This window comes from Opisthocomus hoazin, chromosome 5 (genome assembly GCF_030867145.1).
Source record: "Opisthocomus hoazin isolate bOpiHoa1 chromosome 5, bOpiHoa1.hap1, whole genome shotgun sequence".
NCBI lineage: Eukaryota > Metazoa > Chordata > Aves > Opisthocomiformes > Opisthocomidae > Opisthocomus > Opisthocomus hoazin.
Window position 1 is genome coordinate 12,922,777 of NC_134418.1, and position 21,062 is coordinate 12,943,838.

At 42.0% G+C, this 21,062-nt stretch overlaps 1 protein-coding gene across 11 annotated transcripts in view; it reads left to right on the top strand.

The window, feature by feature from the left end:
* ABLIM2 (actin binding LIM protein family member 2) overlaps nt 1-21,062 on the top strand; it is a 150,578-nt gene that overhangs the window by 26,701 nt on the left and 102,815 nt on the right. For 10 of the 11 annotated variants that reach the window (XM_075420440.1, XM_075420441.1, XM_075420445.1 and 7 more), the window contains exon 2: nt 17,499-17,642. In XM_075420440.1, the coding sequence (XP_075276555.1) occupies nt 17,499-17,642 (144 nt within the window). Of the gene's footprint in view, nt 1-8,754; nt 8,859-17,498; nt 17,643-21,062 lie in introns of those variants that run through there. The other variant, XM_075420444.1, reaches the window with a different exon arrangement.

Genomic DNA, 21,062 nt, shown 5'->3' on the forward strand with positions numbered 1-21,062 from the left:
TTTTTATATGCCGTAGAATAGAACATGAAAAAGAAAGAACCATTGGAAAGGTCTGTAAATCATTGTTTGTAATCCTTTTAGAAACGTCATTTCATAGAATGTTAGTGGAAGGTTAGTAAATTGTAATTTAATTAATGATTTGAGGTGATTCATTGTGGCTTGGCTAGCAAAATGAACTATTGTTTTCTACGTTATTTTATCTTGCTTTTGCTTTTTGGTGTTGCTATAGCAATTAGGCATTGTTGTTATTATTTGGTTTGTACCAGGGAATGGAAAGACAAATGAGCCATGGAAATTCCTTCTAAACTGTTTTTCCCCAGTTCCAAACATTTGCTCATTTCTGAGCCAGGGAATGTGCTTGCTCTCCTCTTCCATTCGATGACATGGGCAGAGCAAATACCAGTGTGAAGAGTGGTGCCAAGCAGGGGTGGAGCCCGGTCGGTGCTACAGACCTGGGCGGTGAAATAGCACCAAAATGCCAGATTCTGATCTAGGGTCATGGCTCTCTATGGCTTAGTGCCCGAAAGATGCGGGGGCAGGAGTATGGCTTGAGTAACTGGTGGAGGTGCTAGAAGTGGTTATCGGGTAGCCAAGGAGCTGCAGAACAGTAATAGGCAGAGTCCAGTTCTTTTTTAAATGGATTCTTAAAATTTCAGAGCTACTTGTGCTGGAACTGAGCAATAAAGAATATCGATTAATTTAGGCATACTCCAAGAAAAAAGTCTTTCTGCTTTGTTTCTTGGTATTAACGTGAGCTCGGATACATAATTTGATTTCAGATGTTACTGATGAGAAATTATAACCTTAGGCAAGCAGCGGAACTTTCTGGTAGTGAATGGTAGGTTGAACATTCTGGTAGTGATGAGTAAACTCTAAGATCAAAACTTGGCTCAGCTGAGGTTAGAAATTAATGCTGTAGAAAGTCTTCCACCCAGATCAATAACAGTTTTAGTGGTGGGCTTCACTGGGAACAAGGTGAAGTCCAACAGCATCACGCTTCCAATGATGATGACTTCTTTTTCATCTTTTTTTACTTTCAAAACAGCACTCCGCGTTGTTGACAAATTCCTCGGTGATCATCGACCAAAATGAATGTGTTTACGTAGGCTTTGAATCTGACCTGCTGCTTTGCAGCCACATCCCTTTGTGGAGAATGGGATTTGGAAAGCAGGCAGAAAAATGTTTTCTGGCATGGTCACTGTGGGCTAAATGCAAGGATTAAAGCACTGGGAGTCGGGCGTGCATGCATGGGACGTGGAGAGCTGAAGATGAGGATGTGTCTGAAAATCCCCTCTGCCCTCTGGCATGGGTTTCTTGTTCAGGGCTTTACTCTTGGCGTTCACAGTCTGGATCCTGAGCCTGATCTCAGTGTCTCTTTCCTCACTTTCATAACCCTGAACAAAGCTGTCTGTGCAAAGGCTGGGGTTAGGCTTGCAGCTGCTCCGACCCCTGAGTAAATGGAATTTTGCAGCTTGGTTCCCTGTTGGATCTATCGGGGTTAAATTCACCTTGCCAGTTTTTCAGATTGCCCTAATCAGGAGGCTACAGCCAATTTTTTTGCAAAGAGTGGTTTCTGCATGTGTGCTTGGCTGTGCCTGCCTGTCCTGGGAGTGCCACGCACCAGAGAGGGGCTGAGCGGCATGGCCTTGCAGCTCCGCAGCCCAGGCTCCGGTGGCAAAGTGTTTCTCTCAAATAGCAAATATGCTGAGGACCCAAAAAGTCTTGGTAGTCATGTTTTCTTGGAAAACAAGGAAGGTAGCTCTTCAAATGGAAGATCCTCAGATCTGCTGGGTGACACTGAGTGAAAGCACTCGGTACCCCGCGCTCACACAAAGGGTTTGAGCTCCAACCAAGCACATATAGCTGCTTTTCCATCCGCTACACATGGAGAAGGGGGGGAAGCACTTTCTTGCCGTCCTCCGTGAACAGCTGGGAAACGGGAGGCGTAAAATCAGCTCTCTGTGCCTTTGGCTGTGCCGAGGAGCAGGCGTGAGAAGGCTGCTAAGAAGGGAGTTTTCAGCCCTGCAGCTTTGGGCGTAACACGTAGGACACTTCAGGCACATGAGTCTTGCCTTAGACCTAGTCCCATGCCTGCTAACTCTCAAAATCTTACTTTTCAGGGTCTTTTTGTGCATTCATTGCTTTTTCTTTTTCTTTGTAAGATACCTCCAGAGTTAAATTTCTGGATTCTAATTACAACACGTGAGAGAGCAGGTTGAATCTTTTTTTCCAAATAGCACCCAACCCACATTATCTTTTGGTAATCTTGCATGACAAGTAGCTTGTGATTGCAGAATTATGACAATGTCTCTGTAACTTTCCAGAAGAGAGCTAAGCAGTGTAGATTCTTTTAGTCTATCGGATTACTTAGTTGATACTTCAGTTTATTCTCCATTTAAGCACTCAAAATTTCCATTAATAAAAATCCAGATGATTTAAATGATAATGTTCTATGTAAAACACTAAAAAATTAACATTTAGTGATCTTCTCCTCTCTTTGTGTTCATGTAACATCAGCCCACATAGAAAAATACATCTTTAAAAACCTGCTCTGTGCATCAGTTTACTCCCAGAAGAAATATCCAAAAATGATCTTGGCGTCTTCTCAATGCCTGTTATCTTTCTTGCACCATTCGTGATCCCCTGAATGTCAAATTAATATTGTAGTTTAATTCCTCACGTAGTAAAGGATATAAATTAGCTTTTCTAACTTCCATGCTTACTACATACAATTTTTGGCCACACCAACCGACATTTATTGCCTTGTTCTGCTTCTTCAATTTCCTTCCCATGCTGGGCTCGGATTCTGGGTTTTGTCTCGGCGGTTCTTGTTACAGTACCATTTCTGTTGCAGCTGGGATGCCTTCCCTTAATACAATACATGCCATTATCCTGTTCATTTTCCCAGCTTGCTGCCAGGTATTCAGCAGACAGTTTAAGTTTCCCTCTTGCACTCTCAAGTCCTTTCTCTTATTAGTCCCTTGTAGTGCCTGACCTGTTAGAAACAAATACCTTTTGTTAATTGCTTGCCTTATCCTTATTACATGGCAGTTTTTCTGCGCTGAATGGCACATGTCAGCCTGTAACCTCTACTTAAGCAGGTCTCTTCTTATCTCATGTCTACTCCATTTGTCACCGGCCATCCCTATCAGTTTTGGAAGGTCGGCAGATTCCCTGTGGGACAGGTTCATTTCGGAAGGTGTGAGACCTGCGGTACCATCGCTGTGGCCCTCATTGTCCCTTCGCTGCTAACCAGACTGCATCCCTTTACCCTCTGATCTGTGTCACTCTGAAAACTGCTGTCTGGACATGTCAGTACTCTGACACCTCGCTATGAGACAGGGTTTTGGTTTTTTTTCAGTCCTTTAAGGATTTTCTTGCACCCCATTTATGGGGTTGATACAGTGCTTTTTCCAATTATAAAATCTCTGTTGAAGGCTTTATGTTTGACTTCTCACTATGTCCTGTGTATGGTTTTCTGAAGAATACTAGACAGTGCCTTTATTCTAGTTGGGGAATAAAAGGGGATAACACGCCCTTCGGTCTGGATCTAGGTCTGCTTTAAAGAGGTCTCAACCCTGTGGGAAGGGAGCTGGGAGTGGGAGAAGTTCTGGTTTCATTCATCCAACTTGCTGGCCAGCAGACAAGGGCTGTCATCCTGAATTTCAGGGCTGACAGAAGCTCTTTATTCCTGAGATAGCAGGGAGCAGAGAAGGACTAGCGTCCCAGTTACCTCTGAAGCAAGGACAGCTGCCTGCTCTCCGTTATGCAGAGCTCAGAGTGGATTCGCAGCCCGATCTCACATTTTAAATTTTCCTGCTTCATAAATATGCAGCGTTGTCGGTGTCTTGTACTTCAGTGTCTTGTACTACAAGAGCCCACAAATTGTTATTTTTCTCTGACTTGCTTGTGTGTGGGTGCTTCAGTTAAAGATGCCCATGTATACAGCTCATTCCTGTGCAGGTGATGAGAGATGTTTTCTCTTGCTTGGACTTGAGGATGGAGGTGTTTGAGAGCCAGAAATTTAAGTTCAGGCTGTTTCTGAGCGGGGCAGGTTTTGGTAGGGTGCGACTGGTCAGTGAGGGCATGGTTGGGAGACTCTGCAAGTCCGTTCCCAGCAGGAAAGGGTTTGATGCATGAGAGGCTGGGCAGAAAGTTGGAAGACTTGTGTTTAATTGCAGAGACACCATTTATTCAACTCCATCTCATTAAACCTTTACCCTTGTACTGTTCGTTTGCACTTCTACCACGTGTTCGTCCCCTTTAGTTGGATCATAATTGCTTGAGGGCTAGGACCGTTCAGCAGCAGTGCCAGCTTTGAACACAGTCACTAAGGAGTACCTCAGTTAATGCATGATGATAGATAAAAGGAAACATCTGCTTCCTAGTTTTATTTTTGCTCTAGTGATAAAGCATTGCCAAAATCTATATCACTACATACAGAGATATACTTAATTTGATTGCATTTTTGTTTGTTTGTTTGTGATGATGTTATCCTAAATAGAAAATCCAAATAAACACTAACCTGGATCAAAACCCCTGTAAGGCAAAAAGAACATGAAGCAGAGCTACAGCCAGTTTTTGTGACTTAGAAGGAAAGATACCTTAAAGCATACTGAGAAAAAACTGTGAAATACGATGATTTCTGGTGTTTTCCAGTATTTTCAAAATTAAAATTTATCAAATATAGGTTGTTTATGAAAACTAAATTTCTTAACCTGGATTGAAACTGGACTCTGTAGTCTCTGTTTGCTATTAAATGGTCCTATATGCAGTTGGTGAGAAACTAGGTAAGTGACTTCAAGTCCAGGGACATAGAATCGTGAAATCATAGAAGATCCTGAGATGGAAGGGATTGACGAGGATCGTGGAGTCCAATTCCTGACTCCACACAGGGCAACCTAAAATTAAACCAATATGCAGATCCCAAGCAGCATGAGAATTGCTGTATGCAAGCAGGTGAATACGTGTAGTATGTTGCAAAGTCCCTGGATGTCAGTTGTTGTTTTAGCTTGGATTTTTAAAACATTCTTGGTTAGAAACTACTTCATATCTCATTGTGAAGATAAACGTCTACCTTCTTCCGTATTTAATAAAATAAATGTTTCTAAATATTTTCAAAGACAGGCAATGGAGAAAGCTCAAAATCGGTCCAGTGAAGTGCTGTGCGCATGGGAGAAAGGAGCAGGATTAGACCTATACCATCACCTTCAGTTACTGTTGACATTCACTTTAACTTTTAGTGGGAAGAGAGATGCGAGTACAAGAGAAAACATGAGTTAATTAGGAACAGATCTGAAATCTTTTAAAAATGCCATTTACAGCCAATGGCACCAGAGGCTATAAAGAGTTTGCAGCCAGCTAGTGTATTTATTTCAGCGTGGCCTAAATTTGTTGCTAAGCTGTCTGGCTGCTGTTTGCAAAGACATCAGTGAAGGTGTTGACCTCGGTAACGTAACCTTGGTGAGAGGAAACCTGAAACAGAGGATGAGCGAGGGCATTGCTGTGGCTACCAGAACTTCACTTGAAGTTGTAAAGCCGAGTGCCTCATCCTTTTCTATAGGAAGGGCAGTGTACTGTAATTACATTTAAAACCGGGGACTTACAGGTGTTTGGCTTGTGTTGGTTTGAGAAATCACGTTAAAGCTGTTCTGCTTTCTGGATCATTTGCAGCAGGAGTGTCAGTGGGCGGTGTCTGAGTTGTGTGGGTCACTGCTGACTCGTGCCACGCGCCCCAAGTCAGTCCATCACACGAATGAAGTGCAATAGTCTCGGACTTTGCACCTGTGAAGCCCGTGAGTGGCGGTGGAGTTTCACAGCAGCACCATCAAAACCCTCTTGAGCTCTTCGAGTGTGATTTTTCCTTTGCTGGAGCCAAGCGGCAAGACCGTGTGGGAGGCTCAGGAATTACACCTAGAATTGTAAATACAAATTAGTACGCTATGTGACTGCATTATGATCGTGTAATGTCAAAATGTGGGTTATATAGCATTTAGCCTTGAAAAGGAGAAAGCCTGGCAAGCAGAGGGAAAGGCTGCGTTAGAGTGAAAGCGCTTTCACTCTTCCTGCCTATTAATTTATGTTCCTTCAGAGCATTGCTATTTAGCAAAGTGCCTTCTGCGTTTCTGCCAAGCTAAAGTAGCTGCTGGGAAAAACTAAGTAGGGCAAGTCCTGCGAATGTCTGGAGAGCGCAGCCAGGGTGGCTGATGGTGATCCAAAAGAGCGCAGGGACAGATTTGGCCTCACACAGACAGCGCAACAGTATTGAACAAAATAAAATATTGCCATAAGGGTTTAATGCCAAAAGTCAGTTGCTGCAAGATAGTGCATCTACAAGAATTTTTTAAAATTGAATAATTCATAGTTTTGATTCAATGTGCAAAACCTGGAATCACAGAATCACAGAATGTTTGGGGTTGGAAGGGACCTCTGTGGCTCATCTAGTCCAACCCTCCTGCCAAAGCAGGGTCACCTACAGCAGGCTGCACAGGACCTTGTCCAGGCGGGTCTTGAATATCTCCAGAGAAGGAGAATTCACAACATCTCTGGGCAGCCTGTTCCAGTGCTCTGTCACCCTCAGAGGGAAGAAGTTCTTCCTCATGTTCAGACAGAACTTCCTGTGCTTCCGTTTGTGCTCATTGCCCCTTGTCCTGTCGCTGGGCATCACTGAAAAGAGTTTGGCCCCATCCTCTTGTCACCCACCCTTGAGATATTTATAGGCATTTATAAGGTCCCCTCTCAGCATTCTTCAGGCTGAACAAGCCCAGTTCCCTCAGCCTTTCCTTGTAGGAGAGATGCTCCCATCCCCTCATCATCTTTGTAGCCCTCCACTGGACTCTCTCCAGTAGCTCTTCATCTTTCTTGAAGTGGGAAGCCCAGAACTGGACACAGTACTCCAGATGGGGCCTCACTAGGGCAGAGTAGAGGGGAAGGAGAACCTACCTTGACCTGCTGGCCACACTCTTCTTAATGCACCCCAGGAATATTCAGATCTGCTCTCTTGGTCTCAGGCCATGTCAGCCAGGGGCTACTCGAAGTTAGGGACAATGCCTGGCATGGCCCAGGACAGTGGTGTACTCACCAGGTGGATTTCTGAAGTCAGAGCTCCTCAGCTGTCCTTATAGAAATGCTCATTCTGTTTCCAGTAGTCAGTAATGGACAAAAAATATTTTCTTTTGTACCCATTACAAAATGTAAAGACATTTTCTGTACGTAATAAACGAAAGAGAAACATTCTTATAACTCAGGGGAATTCTTGATTTCTGCTTTAGTTAGTGGACATTTCTGTAAGATCTATGAATTGTCAGCTGTTTTTAGCTTCTGATCATGAAATATTTTTAAACTTGATCATATTTGCATATAGATGCTTTTGAAGCACTGAAGCTTTTTGGTTTAAAAAAAAAGAATAAAGATATTCCACCCCTTCTTTATATAAAATTTATAACAATTCATCCATAGTGGTAAGAGCTTAAAAAATTTCATAAGAGCTTCATTAAGCCATAAAACTCGCACTTTATTCTACATATATAAGCGCATTTTCTTCAAACAAAGGAAAAAATAGTAGTATTTCATGTTTGAAAAATTAGTTTGCTTCTTGATGAAGACTGGAAAGTATTGAACTTTCTGTGAAATGGTTCGGCATCAACTGTTGAAGCCGATGGAGACTTGCTCTTCAACAAACATGCAGATTGGATCAGCTCAATAGATTTTAATATGATTCAGTGCAAAATATTCTTCTTCAACCTGCATGGCAGAGTGAACTTACTGTGCTTTTTCTACGTGGTGCTACATGAGCTGTGTTGCTTTCACAGCCCTCCCTTAGCAGCATCACAAGCTGCGGAGACCTGTTTTCACGTTTACACCACCGAGTCATTTCTGTTTACTGAAGGAGAGAAAAAGCTGCTTCTTTGCTGCTTTGTAACCATGTAGGCAGTGACTGGGTAAAGGATGGTGAATGATGGAGCGGTGAGAGTGTTTTGGCTTCTGTGAAGCATGCAGGGGAAAAAAAAACCCTGCATTGTGAAAATGAGAGGTGCAATCCTGTTCCTGTTCCAGCACTTTACTCCAGGTTTAGCCAGTTTGTTCTGCAAACAATCAGCCTCCTTTCCAATGCACAAACCACGTTACTACCGTCATACAAATTTAAGTCCAAAGCAAGCAAGAGCTACAGATTTTAATCCCTGTGGAGTATTCACATGATAACTGGGCAAGCAAGTATTGCTTTAAATAGCTCAGCACATCGCTGTTGCTCAGTGATACGCAGTCCAACTCCGTATGAGCAATCAGGGGAGAGATTTTTGACTGCCAGGTATCTCTCTTTTGACCGCCTTTGGGAGAGAGACGTGCTTACAGCATCTCCTTCCGACATCAGTGCTGTGCCCTCCTGCGCCAGGAGCCAGGGACTCCCTGGATCGAGGGAATGGCTGGAGGGGTTTGACAGCTACCTCAGCCCGTATTTTTAATTTTGTGGCCAGGCAGTTCGCAGGTTCTCCTTTTTTAAGCTATTTTCCCCAGCTGCCCAGCACCGCCCTGCAGTGCCTGCTGAGAAGACAGCCGCTGCCGGCACGTCCCATGTCCAGTCCCTCCGGGACCTTGCCAGCGGTGGCCTGCCCCGTGGACGTGACAATATTTGGGCTTGTGCAGGACACTATTTTTACGTGGCGTTGGCTCGCGTCCCGCCTGTGCGTGGGTGCTGCAGGAGTCATCTGACCCCTGGGCGTGCTGGTGTCGGAGCGCTCCGTGACGGCACACTGCTGCAGCACCCACTCCCCGCCGCACCGGCCGAGCCCCCAGTGCCCTGCTGCTGGTGGCATTCCCCCTCTTGAGGGGAGTTAACACGGGGATGCCGGAGGATACAGGTATGCTGTGATGATTCCATGTTTGGGAGAACCTAGAGCTGAAATGACTTGTTTCTCTCCTGAGCTGTGGTAATGAAATCACTGATACTATCGTGAGAATAATTATTCTGTGTTTACGTGGAAATACAGCAGAGTGGAGGATGATGGTTAAACATTGATTTTGAATTGTTCTTCATAGTCTTTTATTATATGAATGATTATTTGGAAATTATAATGATACTGACACTTAGCTGATAACTCAATTTGAAAACTTTCCTCATGTTATTTAATTTAAATTCACTTTAGAGTATATATTAACTTGAAATGAAAAAAATACCTATTGCTTTATGCAGCTATGTTGGAGTGCTGTTCCTGTATCCTTTCTCATTGTCATCTTGCTAAACCAATACAAAAATAGTCTTTACGTTGCTGCAGTAACGGTTCGTAAAATTCAGCAAAGATTTTTACTAACTGCCTTTGGATTTGGTAAATATTTTACTATAACAAGGAGGGCAGGAGGTTAGCTTCTGCCAGGCTTATTTATCTGACATGAATTTTGCACTGAGCGGACGGTGAGACCTGGAGCTCTCGTGTGCTGGGTACTTGTGCTGTTACATCTCTCACACTTGGTTGTATTCACTTTCTGCTGGATAACACCTCTCTGTCATCCCTGGTCCCATAAACTCTGTCATCAGCAGTGAAAGCTCAGTTTGCTTCAGTTGTGCTGTCTGCCTGCTGTCCTGTATCAGCTATAGGTTTCTGGTTTGATTATGATCCATAGGAGTGCTGGAAAAGTCATGCAGTCCTTTCCTCAGTGCTAATGGAAAGGCGCTGTAAAAGCTGTTGCTTATAAGCAGTAGAAGCAGGTATACGTTTCGAAAAAGAGTGTGATTTTTGAACCGTGTTATTTTGTATTTTTGGACTCCGTGAATGAATTCAATTAAATAGAGACCTATTGACATAAAGATTTATTGAAGTTGCTGAATTGCCTGTCTTACGGTATAGGAGCTAAAGAGAGAAGCAGTAATAGTGCTTTGCTGCAGGAGCTACAGCAGAAGTCTTGGAAAGAGCGGCGAGCATTTCGAGGGGGGTGGCTGGACCCGCTCGGTGCGGAAAATCCCTGCTGGGGGGGACAGCTCGCTCCTGTGTGCTGGCGTGGGGACACTTCATCCCTCTGCATGGCCAGCTGGAGGGCTCAAGGGACTACCGGAGACAGACATTCAAGGCAAAACTTCTGTAGCTTTCTCTTTATCCTTGTGATCTTCTGCTCTGTTGTGAGATGCATGGAAAGGAAAGGTGTTACGTTGTAATGACAAGGCACCATAAAGTACGCAAACACGTTTGAAACGGCCTTTTGCACAAGCTGCTAATTGAGAAATACAGTAAAACAGGTTACCACTAGATACTTCACATGCTGTTGCAGAGCCTCTGCTTCTAACATGTTTGCTGCTCGGGCGGTTTTGGTGCCTGTCCATTCGGGCACGCATGCTCTCTCCTGCCCCAGTGCCTGGACCTCCAGGGTGCAGGGCTGGGGCCGGGGAATTCCTCTTGCCTGCTGCCGCGTGCAGTCGGAGCGGTGCATGGGCAAAACTTGTGGAGTGCCCCTTACACGGTCACCCTTTCTCTCATCCTTTCTGTGGAAAGGACCATCGAGGTCTCGGGCTCCCACAAGGCTCCATAATGAATCACCAGTTCATAGGAAAAAAAAAAACCCCAAACTCCTTATCGAAAGTAAATTTATAGCTCACACCCATGTGGTTCTCTGAACACTGCATGTATTACCGTCTTATTACTGTGTTATGTTATCCTTACCCCCACGCAGGACTCGAGTACTCCGAGTCACTGTATTTTACACACAGACACAAGGCAGGGAGGGAGCAGGGGCCAGCTTTAGGCACTTAAAATCATAAATAATGCTACACGGGATATTTAGAGGTACTTAAATGCTTGTTTCCTTTGCTTTCATCTGGGTGTTTTTAAGTCCAGCCCTGAGTGTTTTGACTGAGGCATCACAAGAAGGGTTTGGCAAAAAACCAACTTGAACTCCAACCTCTAATTCAGTCGGGTGCTGCTGCCCTCATCTGCTTCTCCTTTAATCCTACTCAGAGAAGATTGCAAATTTAATTCCCCTCTGAGCTGCTGGGAACCACACCCTCCCCAAATCACTTGATTTCAGCAATCAATACTTTGTCCTGTTTCTTAAATACTTAGTGAGTAAATGGCATTGGGGTCTTATACTTGTTTATTTTGATTTTCAGTCACCACCTCTAGCTATAGAGATGAAAGGCTTCAGTGTCGACACAGACACGATTTTCTGCTAATTCCTTCATGCAGAATAATATCTGTTATCAGAACTGTGCATTTTTGGTTCAGAGTTGGAATGTGGCCTGTGTCTGTGTTGAAAAAACTGAACAGTTTAATGAACTTAACAGCTGATACTGGTAATTTTAGATATTAATGTCTTTTTGATGAAGCAAAATGTTTCCATCTCATGAAGTAAATGTAATGGGTTGTGAAGAAGGGGTGTTCCTGGTGAAGATATAGAGGAGTCAGTAGTGATGATAGTAGCTAAAGAAAATTGGTGTGGTTTTTCTGCTGATGGAGCGTTGCTGTTGAGGGCAAATGATGTTATATTTGTATGAGCCAGAAATGCACTTTTTTAACCCAACCTGAAGAACAGATTAAAAAAACCTAAAATCAAATGCAAAAAGAACAGGGACACCCCCCCAACCCTTTTTGGTTGTCCTTTTACTGTTGTCTTCAGGCTCTGGTTCTGCAGTATCCATCCTGGAACCTAGATGAGGAGTTAGCACTTTCCCTGGATTGAGGGGTAATTTGGGGTAATTTGGGGGATTGCAAAAACTTGTCATTTGGGAATAAAATATTTATTCACATAAATGTTGTCTATCTATTCAAATTACACCTTAGTTTAGTTTACAGTACTCTTTACAAAGTCCGTATGAAATATCACAGAACACCTGTCAGACCTGGTGTCCAGCTCTGCAGTCCTCTGTCCTCAGGTCCACAGGAGAGACATGGACCTGTTCGAGCGGGTCCAGAGGAGGCCACAAAAAATGATCAGAAGGCTGGAACACCTCTCCTGTGAGGAAGGTCTGAGAGAGCTGGGGCTGTTCAGCCTGGAGAAGAGAAGGCTCCGGGGAGACCTTTCAGCAGCCTTCCAGTACCTGAAGGGGCCTACAAGAAAGCTGGAGAGGGACTTTTTACAAGGGCATGTGGTGATAGGACAAGGGAGAATGGCTTCAGGCTGAAAGAGGGTAGATGTAGATTTAGATTACATATTAGGAAGAAATTCTTTACTGTGAGGGTGGTGAGGCGCTGGCACAGGCTGCCCAGAGAAGCTGTGGCTGCTCCGTCCCTGGCAGTGTTCAAAGCCAGGCTGGATGGAGCTTTGAGCAACCTGGTCCAGAGGAAAGTGTTCCTGCCTGTGGCAGTGGCAGTTGGAACTAGATAGTTTTGAAGGTCACTTCTGACTCAAATCGTTCTAGGAATCTGTGATTCTAATATTACAGTGTGTCATTTGGCCCTTTGTCATTTCAGACTTCCGTAGTCACCAAAAGCAGTAAATCTAGTATACTTTTTTCAGAACAGGGTTAAATAATGTGGAGTAAATGGGAGATGTGGCCTTTTTTGTGTCCATATATTGAACAAAGCAGGTGAAAGTCTTTAAACTTCATATTTGAGACTGCATCAAAGAGTGAATGTATATATTCGTGTTTTAAGCATGAGATCTCTTAACTTTTCAGTACTTGATTTCTAAGATCAGTAATGGCTTCTATGGGTCTTTGTGCTAAGTTAAGCCAAAAGGCACCAAACTGGAAAAAGCATTAGAACTATGTCAAATTCTGCAGTTTCTGGCCAGATGTTTCTTCATCAGATCTGTAATTTACCACGAAGATTTTTCTCATTTGGCTACCCGAAGCCTGATAGCAAAGGGGTTTGTCATCCTCTGCAGACACTGGTCCTAAAGGGGACCTTTTGGGATCTTTTGCCAAGGGTTTGCTTTCACTTAGTGGATTGCTCACAGCAAAGAGGAGATGACGAGAGCATGGTTACATTTTCCGTCCCAGGCTCTGGATTGGGGCATGACCAGGGACTTGCAAATTTTCTTCCTTCTGCCACTGCCATCAGCTTGTCTTGTGCAGTTTCCAAAACACTCTTGTCTCAGCCAAATCTCGTCCTCAATGCTGGCACCTCATCCTGGTCCCCACTGCTCTTAACTCCTCCTTAGTCTGGCAATGCCAAAGGAGCTGGTTTTATTCAAAGGGGATTTTTTTGATCCTGTATTGTGGATTTTCATGGATCCAGTGCACCTTTCACAAAGTCCATCTCTGTCAGGCTTCAGATTTTTCTCCAAAGTACTTCCAAACACAAGGTGCTGTGCTTTCTTTTTAATGTTGAAAACTGATATATTTTATCCTATCCTTTTTTCCCACCTTTTTGGAAAGCTTAAACATTTTGTCTGAAATTGTCCCTAAAGAAAAGAGCTCAGCAACACCAAATATGAATGTCAATATAAACGGTTAAAGTTTGGCAAAGTTATAAGCACGCTGAAAACATCATTTTACAGTTGCCATAAGGTTAATAAAGAGCGAAACCACTGTCCTCTCTTCCCAATGATACTTAGAGCAAATGCATATGTCTTGAGCAAGCAACATAGAAGTAAATCTGAGGAATGTATCTTATTTGACAATTTGTTTAACAAACCATTGCTGATTCAATAACCCCTACTTTATCCGGAACTACAGACTTGTGTACTGTGTAGCCTGCTGGGGAGAGGTTGAGTCTTAACATCAGAAATATGTGAGCACTGGGTATTTGGCAAGGTTATTGGCAGTGATGTCCCCAGCAAACAGGTGTTGTACACTGATGAAGTGCTGGCGAAAGTGTTCGCTAGTTCATTTCTTGCCAGTTTTTGTCCTTGTCAAAAAATACGTGCAGTCAGATCCTTTTAGGGTTTAAGGACTGATGGAGGTACCTCTGCTAGAGCAGAAAGCAGTCTGGGAGAAAGGGAAATTTTGAGAATCAGGCATTCATTTGTTTTCGATTCAGAAAAAGTCATTTGAAGTTAAGAAGGAAATTTCTCATTTTGTTAAATTCTGCAGATCAGGGTGTAATGTAAGTATTTAATTTTTAATGAGCTCTTCAGTCAGTTATGATCCTAGGAGTAGTTGCAGATCATTACATTCTATCAGTAATTCACGATGTAACTCATTAAATATGTTGATTGTATCTTCTGCTGCTTCAAAGACTGATTTTGATACATAGAGGTAAAGAAGTAGAATGCTGAAAATAACCATGTAAACGTATTTCTTTAAAATTATTTGAAACATAAGTTAAAATTTGAAGTTGACTAATGTAGTTAGTGTACCAAAATTTGTCTGTAGTTGCAATTTCAACATAAACCAAGATATATTTTAAAATATTCAAATTTATATATCGTTAATTACATCATTTTGTATTGCTAGAAGAATGAGTAACTATTTAAGTCTTCAGAAGCAACTTTATAATGGCCCAAAGGCACTGTATTCCCACTGGGGTTTTGTGTGAAATATTGATTAGCTTAGTTCTGAACTGAGAGGAAAGCAAAATAATTATTCATCTGTCAACCATGCATATTTTAAATATAATTTTTACCACTTCAAGATTAATGGAAGAATTCCAACAGAAATACTGCGTCTTTTACTTTTTCATTTATTTTATGCTGAGTTGTCTTTTTTTTTTTTTTTAAATTTGAAATCTTGATCTAGAGACCTGAAGAGAAGGAAATGCAGTAAGTAGTCCTGTCCTGTAGCTCTGGACACTGAGCACCACATGGCGATGTGGAAAGCCAGACTTTCTGTTTTCTGTCACTTTGCAACAATTTTCAGTTTGCAACAATTTTCACAATTGTTTCACAGTCCACAAAACAAATTTACAACCATTTTCAATTTTCTGCTGCTTTGCAGTAAGTGCAGCATTGAAGTCGCAGATGCAAGAAAACAGACAGAAAAATGAAGTTTTCTCTGGAAAAATGTGGCAATATTTTTGCTTTAGAGAAAAGGGGTATGTTTGGTGCGGAGGGCTGCCCTCGGGGCTCGGCAGCGCTGCATCAGGGACCCTGAAGCACCTGTTCTGCTCTCCGGCTGGGGTTCCTTGGCCGGGTTACTGCCCTGCCGATGGGACACACTACAGCATGAGATCGCAGCCGTCTGCGTGCCTCCACACCGGCCAGGCGCTGGTGCCTCTGGGGAGATGCTGCTCAGAAAGCCTTAGCCGTGGGAAGAGTCAAGCATGAAAAACAAAAAAAAGTCAAATGTTTAATCATTCCAGTTAGAATTTTGTATTTCAAATATAATTTTTTGAGGCAAAAATGTTCTGGGTGTGGTCACCTCTTTTTAAGACAAGTCTTCCATGAATTAAATGCTACAGATTTGATACTTGCTAGTGATTCTGGAGGGAGCAAACCTGCTTTATCCACAGTTATGAACTTTTAGCAGCTACTCTAAGTAACTCAGGAAAATACTCTGTTTCAGTTTCTTACAAGGTTGATTCTTTTTCAGGGTGGGCAGTTTGTTTTGAGCAGGTTACAGTAAACAGAAATTCTCATGTCAAAAGTTAAGTATTGCAAAGTTCAGAGTTTTCTGCAATTTCTTTTGAGGAAAGAGTCAGACGTCCGTATTAGCTTGAACTGTGTGTGCCCCATTAGCCCTGTGTAAATTTGACCATCTGCCATTCTATAAACTTCTAATTGCCTGTCGTGGTGTGTTATTTTTATTGCAGATGTACTTAGTTACAGCCAGGGCTTCAATTATAGCTCCAGAGTCCGCACTGCCTTGAGCAGGACTTATCTGACAATCCCAGAACACTGATGGGTGGTGAATGACGCTACAGGCAGCTCAATGCCGTGTGTCTCCTTGGGGGAAAAAAAAGCCCTTTATTTACGGGAGTAGAAAGTGCTGGCTTGGGCAAAACTTGCAGAAACTCCCCTGGAATACTGGGTGGGAGGCTCAGCATCTTATTGAAATACTGACTCCTTGAAGTTGGTGGATATGGAAAAGCCTTTTAGTTATCAGCACCAGGTTCCCACGGTGGGGATGAGGGTGAGAACAGAGCAGGAAGAGCAGCAAGGTTGCATGTTAGAGAACAAGAGCTGGATGATGCTCACTTAGTGAATTTGGTATCGTCTGTTATCATATGTGTTCGTAGTGACAGTACCCTCACTGCTTCTCTGTCATCCTGACCTATGGTGAAGATATAGACATTACTGTTGTTGTGTTGTTGTTTTAAATTAAAATTAATTTTGTGGGGTTTTTTTCCTTCTTTTTTTTCTTTTTCTCTTTCAGAAGCCTTTTTTTTTCTGAAATAGCAACTCTGTTATTACAATGGGAATGGAAACTAAAGATCTTGACCACTCTGAGTTTAACCCAGCCTCATATAAATTTATTCGTCATGTGGCAGCAGTCTCATACAAATGTTACTTCCCTTTTTTTTTTTTTGAGTGCTGATGAAAGACAGCAGTTACACAGCACTGGCATTATCCCTTGACTAAACCCTGAAGGGAAAATAAGTCTGACTCCCATTTATACTTACTGTATTGGCTCCATCTTGACTGGTTCATAGGTCAGTTTATTGTAAAGCTAAAATTTTAAAAAATTCGATCACTTTGAAATAACCAATCCAACCTTAGAATATGCATGCCGCATTACAGAAGAAGAATGACATTAAGTATGTAATTTATTTAAAATGCTTGATGTATTTTCCTGTTATTAGTTCTTCTTCACAAAGCCATGTCTCTTGAGTTATAGTACAGCCCCCTTAGAATTAACTGCCTTGATGTTTGCCCTCTAGACTCCCAAGTACACTGCAATAAACAATCGATGCAAGTACTGCAGCGGAGTTGCAAGACTTCAGGTCATGTCTCACCTGTTCCACTTAACACATTGGGATGTCAATTTGTATTGTTGTTATCAACAGCCCAATAAATGCAGTTTCTAATTTACATCACAAGATGGCAGCAAATTTTTAATTCACTTAATATTTTACTAACCTAGCTAAAGCTAATCTCTTGAAATCATGGTTTTCTTACAAAATAACAGCAACCTTTGTTTAATGATTAGATGTATGTGGTATTTACAGAGATGTCAATGTTTTAGAAGTATGAAGTCAAAACATCTACAGAAGTGTATTTCTATCTTAAAATCAGTTAAAAAGGCAATTACCTTGAACCTTAAGCATCAATAGCTCACAGTATAATAGTTACTAAATCCCATTATAGGTGTTTCGGGTGCAAACAATAGCTTTTATCTATAGTCTTTGATTTCTTGAAGAGAAAACGCAACAAAGCAATATTTGAAATTCAGGTGAAGGCTCTCAAGACTTGATCATGTGGATTCTTTCCTCTATAAGCAATTCTGATTTATGTTTGAAATGTTTGCAGGCATGAGCTTTGAAACTTATGGAATGAGAAGCTTGGCTCAGCTCCTTTAGCAGAACTTCTCTCCAGTGCCGGCCGATATCAGGAGTTAAAACTGTTTGATCTGCCTGACCTGTTTTGTCCCAGGTGTTAGTTGTCATTATTTGTAGGTCTTACAAAAGATGTTTTTATTGTAGTGCTGCATGTGATGTCCTTTAAAACACTCCCCTTTTTGTTTTCCCTTGCAGTTTCACAACCACAGGCTGTACACAGCCAACTGGAGAAGCCATCAAGTACTGCAATTCTCTGCAATAACTGTGGAAGCCCATGCAAAGGAGAAGTTTTGAGAGTTCAGAACAAATATTTCCATATTAAGTGCTTTGTTTGCAAAGGTACGTGTTTGTAACAGTTCTTCATATGATTTGAGTATTAGCACTGGGTGTGTGACTTCATGGGCCTGGAAACTTCACAAACATATTTCACAATGCAGTTCTTGCCTGAAAGGTTTTACTGTAAACTCTATGACTGCTTAGTGTAAGACTGTAAACATCCTAAATCCTAAAAGTGGAGTATGTTTTGAATGGATATAAACCTGCACAGTTTACTGTATAGCTGGGACCTGAAGAAGAACACATTGGGAGAACTGGTAGTGAAACACGGTGTGCGGTTAGGAGAGAATTAACATTTACGAAGAAACTCAGAGGGTGTGCCTTTCCCAGCTTTCTGTTACATGCCATGGGGTGGGCCACGGCCACGTCTGTTCAGGCTTTCTTGTGTTGGACTGTGATGTTTGAATCCTAGAGTGACCCTCCGTGCTTTTCTGTTTTTTGGAGGGAACTACTTGGTTTGATAGTGTCAGAGATGCATGGTTAAACTGCTTCTTGGTGTCAGGGCTCTTGGAGTACTTCTGTTCCTCCTTACTACGCATTTTGCGAAGTGCTAAGTTTACACACATGATTGGGTTCTTCTAATCTTCATTATTTAAATGCCATAATTTCTTTGATCGCTTTTCACGGATTTCCATCAATTTGCTGGCATCCTTCTGGTATCTCTTTTTATTTGGTTTCTGGGTTTTATTTGTTGCGTAAGAAGCGTAAGTTACTTTCTGGTGTGGAAATACCACATCGTTACGTGAAAAGAGCTTAGGAACCAAACAGAGCACTGAACGTACATTTCACTAGCTAACATAAAGTGGAAAAAAATCAGGTTAGGCAAATGTAATTTGGGTTCTTAATCACCTGCTGAAATCAATGGATGAAAAAATATAGTTAACATGTTATGATTTAGCCTTAAAATGATGCTTAGTCCTTCTGGTCAATTGACCACTTACCTCCCTTCAGCCTTGGGGAGAGGTTTGTGCCGCAACCCCATTTCTAAACCCCTTTTCTTGTCATGCTGCTGGACTGTTGTGCACGGACAGGGTGATGATCCTGGGAATATCTTTACCTTACAGTTGACTCCTCCCTGCAGTGCATTTATTTTGAAGGTGCTCAGTGGTGCAGCTTGCCCCATCTCACCTCATCCGCCAAAGATACTGCTGTGAAAGAGGCAGTGTGTCCAGTGTCCCAGGACAGACCATGTAACGTGTGGGCTGGCTCCGTTGCCCCGCTGAGCTGCCTGCCTGCTTAGGTGGACTGCCTCCGTGTTAAAGCCTCTCATAGCCGTATCTATAGTAATACATATAATAATCTCTGTATTAAAACATCTCATTTCTCATCAGAAAAACCTGATACTTGTAAGAAAGCAGAAAATTATGTTCTGTCTCACAATATTTACAGACGTATGATGATGGAGACCACAAACTGACCAAGAGCCCATGAAGAAGAATTACAAATGACCATGTCTTGAGAGGTTGTCTAGAGGTATTTAGTATCAGTTTGAATGACTTGATCAGTGACAGATGGTATTACACTTGAAGAAGTCACACTTACCTGTTTGGGTATGTGTGAAATGTGAAACTATTTCTTTGATAGTGTTGGATAAATTGTGAGGTTTCTTGGGGGCAGAGGCATTTAGTTGCTTTAGGTTTTTTAGAGTAGAAAGATAGTTTTGTATTTTGCCATACTGCCATCTGATTATTCCTATGGGGACTGCAAGTTTCCGAAAGGTAACAGCAAGTATATAGGTGTTTACAGTATTTTATAAATACTTTTATGGTATTTTATACAGTCACTCCAGCAGACCAAACAATGGACAGTCCATAATGCCTTTGCAAATCTATTTGTATGCAAAAATCCTGCAGCCTCCACCCTGGTTAAATAGGAAAATCCATGCAATCCTGCAAAAATCCTTCTTTGTACAGGATTACTCATATGTGAGATGAACGATAATTCATATCTTTGTCCTTTACTGGTTTGGTCATGATGAAATGAATTAAGCTTGCAATCTGAGCCACAGATGAAAAAACATGACCACTGTGCTATAGCAGCTTCGCTGTGTGTGCATCTGCCTTGTTATACCCCTAATAAAAATTCCTTGGATTGCTGCCCTGCTGTGGATGCAGCACGTGCAGTCTTACACACCGGCACAGCTAGCAGTTTCACGTATACTTTCTTCCCCATGGATTTTTATTTATTTGTTTGATTAACCTGTTAGAACATACCATATCACAGCGGAGCTGGGTGTGTGGTTCAGTGGGTCAACGTTTATGAGTCGTGTGGCACTCCAGTTTCCTGGGAATTCTGCAAGAGCCATGGACTGGATACATCACTTTTAGACCATTTCTTCGTTAGAACATACAATACAACCCAGAGTTATATCATCTATCATGAAGCCATGTTAATAGAAAGGGCAAAGACAGAATATTCGGTGAAAAGGTTAAAAAAATCAAGTAATGAGGTGATAGAGGTGATTTGTTTGTTAGATCAAATGTATCTGCCAGGATATAAATACGTATGTTCAAAGCTACGCTGAGTAATCTGAGGGACTCGCGTTTGGACATAGCTACGGGGTTTCGCATTTCGGAACAGGAGTCATTTGCGGGAAGCTCCCTAGTAAGATTTCTGAGTCCCAGCTTCTGGCAAAGCAGTAGCAGTTGATGGCACGCGTGGTATCTGAGGCACTGGGCAGGCAGCACAGGAGCTCTTGTTCATCAGGCTCTCTCAGTGATGTGCCCATCACTTCCCAAGTACTTCAGGAGTTTGCAATCCCAGATTGTATGAACTCGGTATAATAGGAAAATCTACGCTTTTGACACAATACTCTTGGAGTCTGGCTTGGACAGTATGGTGGGTTCAGGGCTGACTTACCAATGTCATGATAGTTTAATATTTTATCTCACTGAAATAATGATAATAAAGACAATAATTCCTTTTGCCTGTGAAAAAGTGATTTAATGCAATGGCCATGGGTTCTATCTTGTGGGCTTGAGATTTTTAAACTTTAAAAATAATTAGATACTGACTTTCTAAAAGCAACTCAATAATTCAAGAATGAAAAAAAAAATTTGGTCAGTTAGTGAACTCTCACAATCTCAAAGTATTTGTTAATTTTTCTTTTGTTTTAATCACCTTCTTCTTGCAACCTTTCTTTGTATTCATAAAGAACTTTCTGCAACCCCTTATGTCTTGGTCATATACCAGTCACATCAGCACTCTAGCGAAAGCTTTATTTCACAGCATATATTTCATCTAGAGTGCGATGAATATTTTTAAAGATATCTTTCATAAGTTTATATATTAATAAAGTGTGGTGGAAGGGACAGGGGAGAAATCATGGTTACGAGTACTGGCAGAGGAATATCTTGCTAACATTTCAATAAAGGTTATCTAACTATCCACTATAGGAAGCCAAGCTTCTCTTATTTCTGGTTT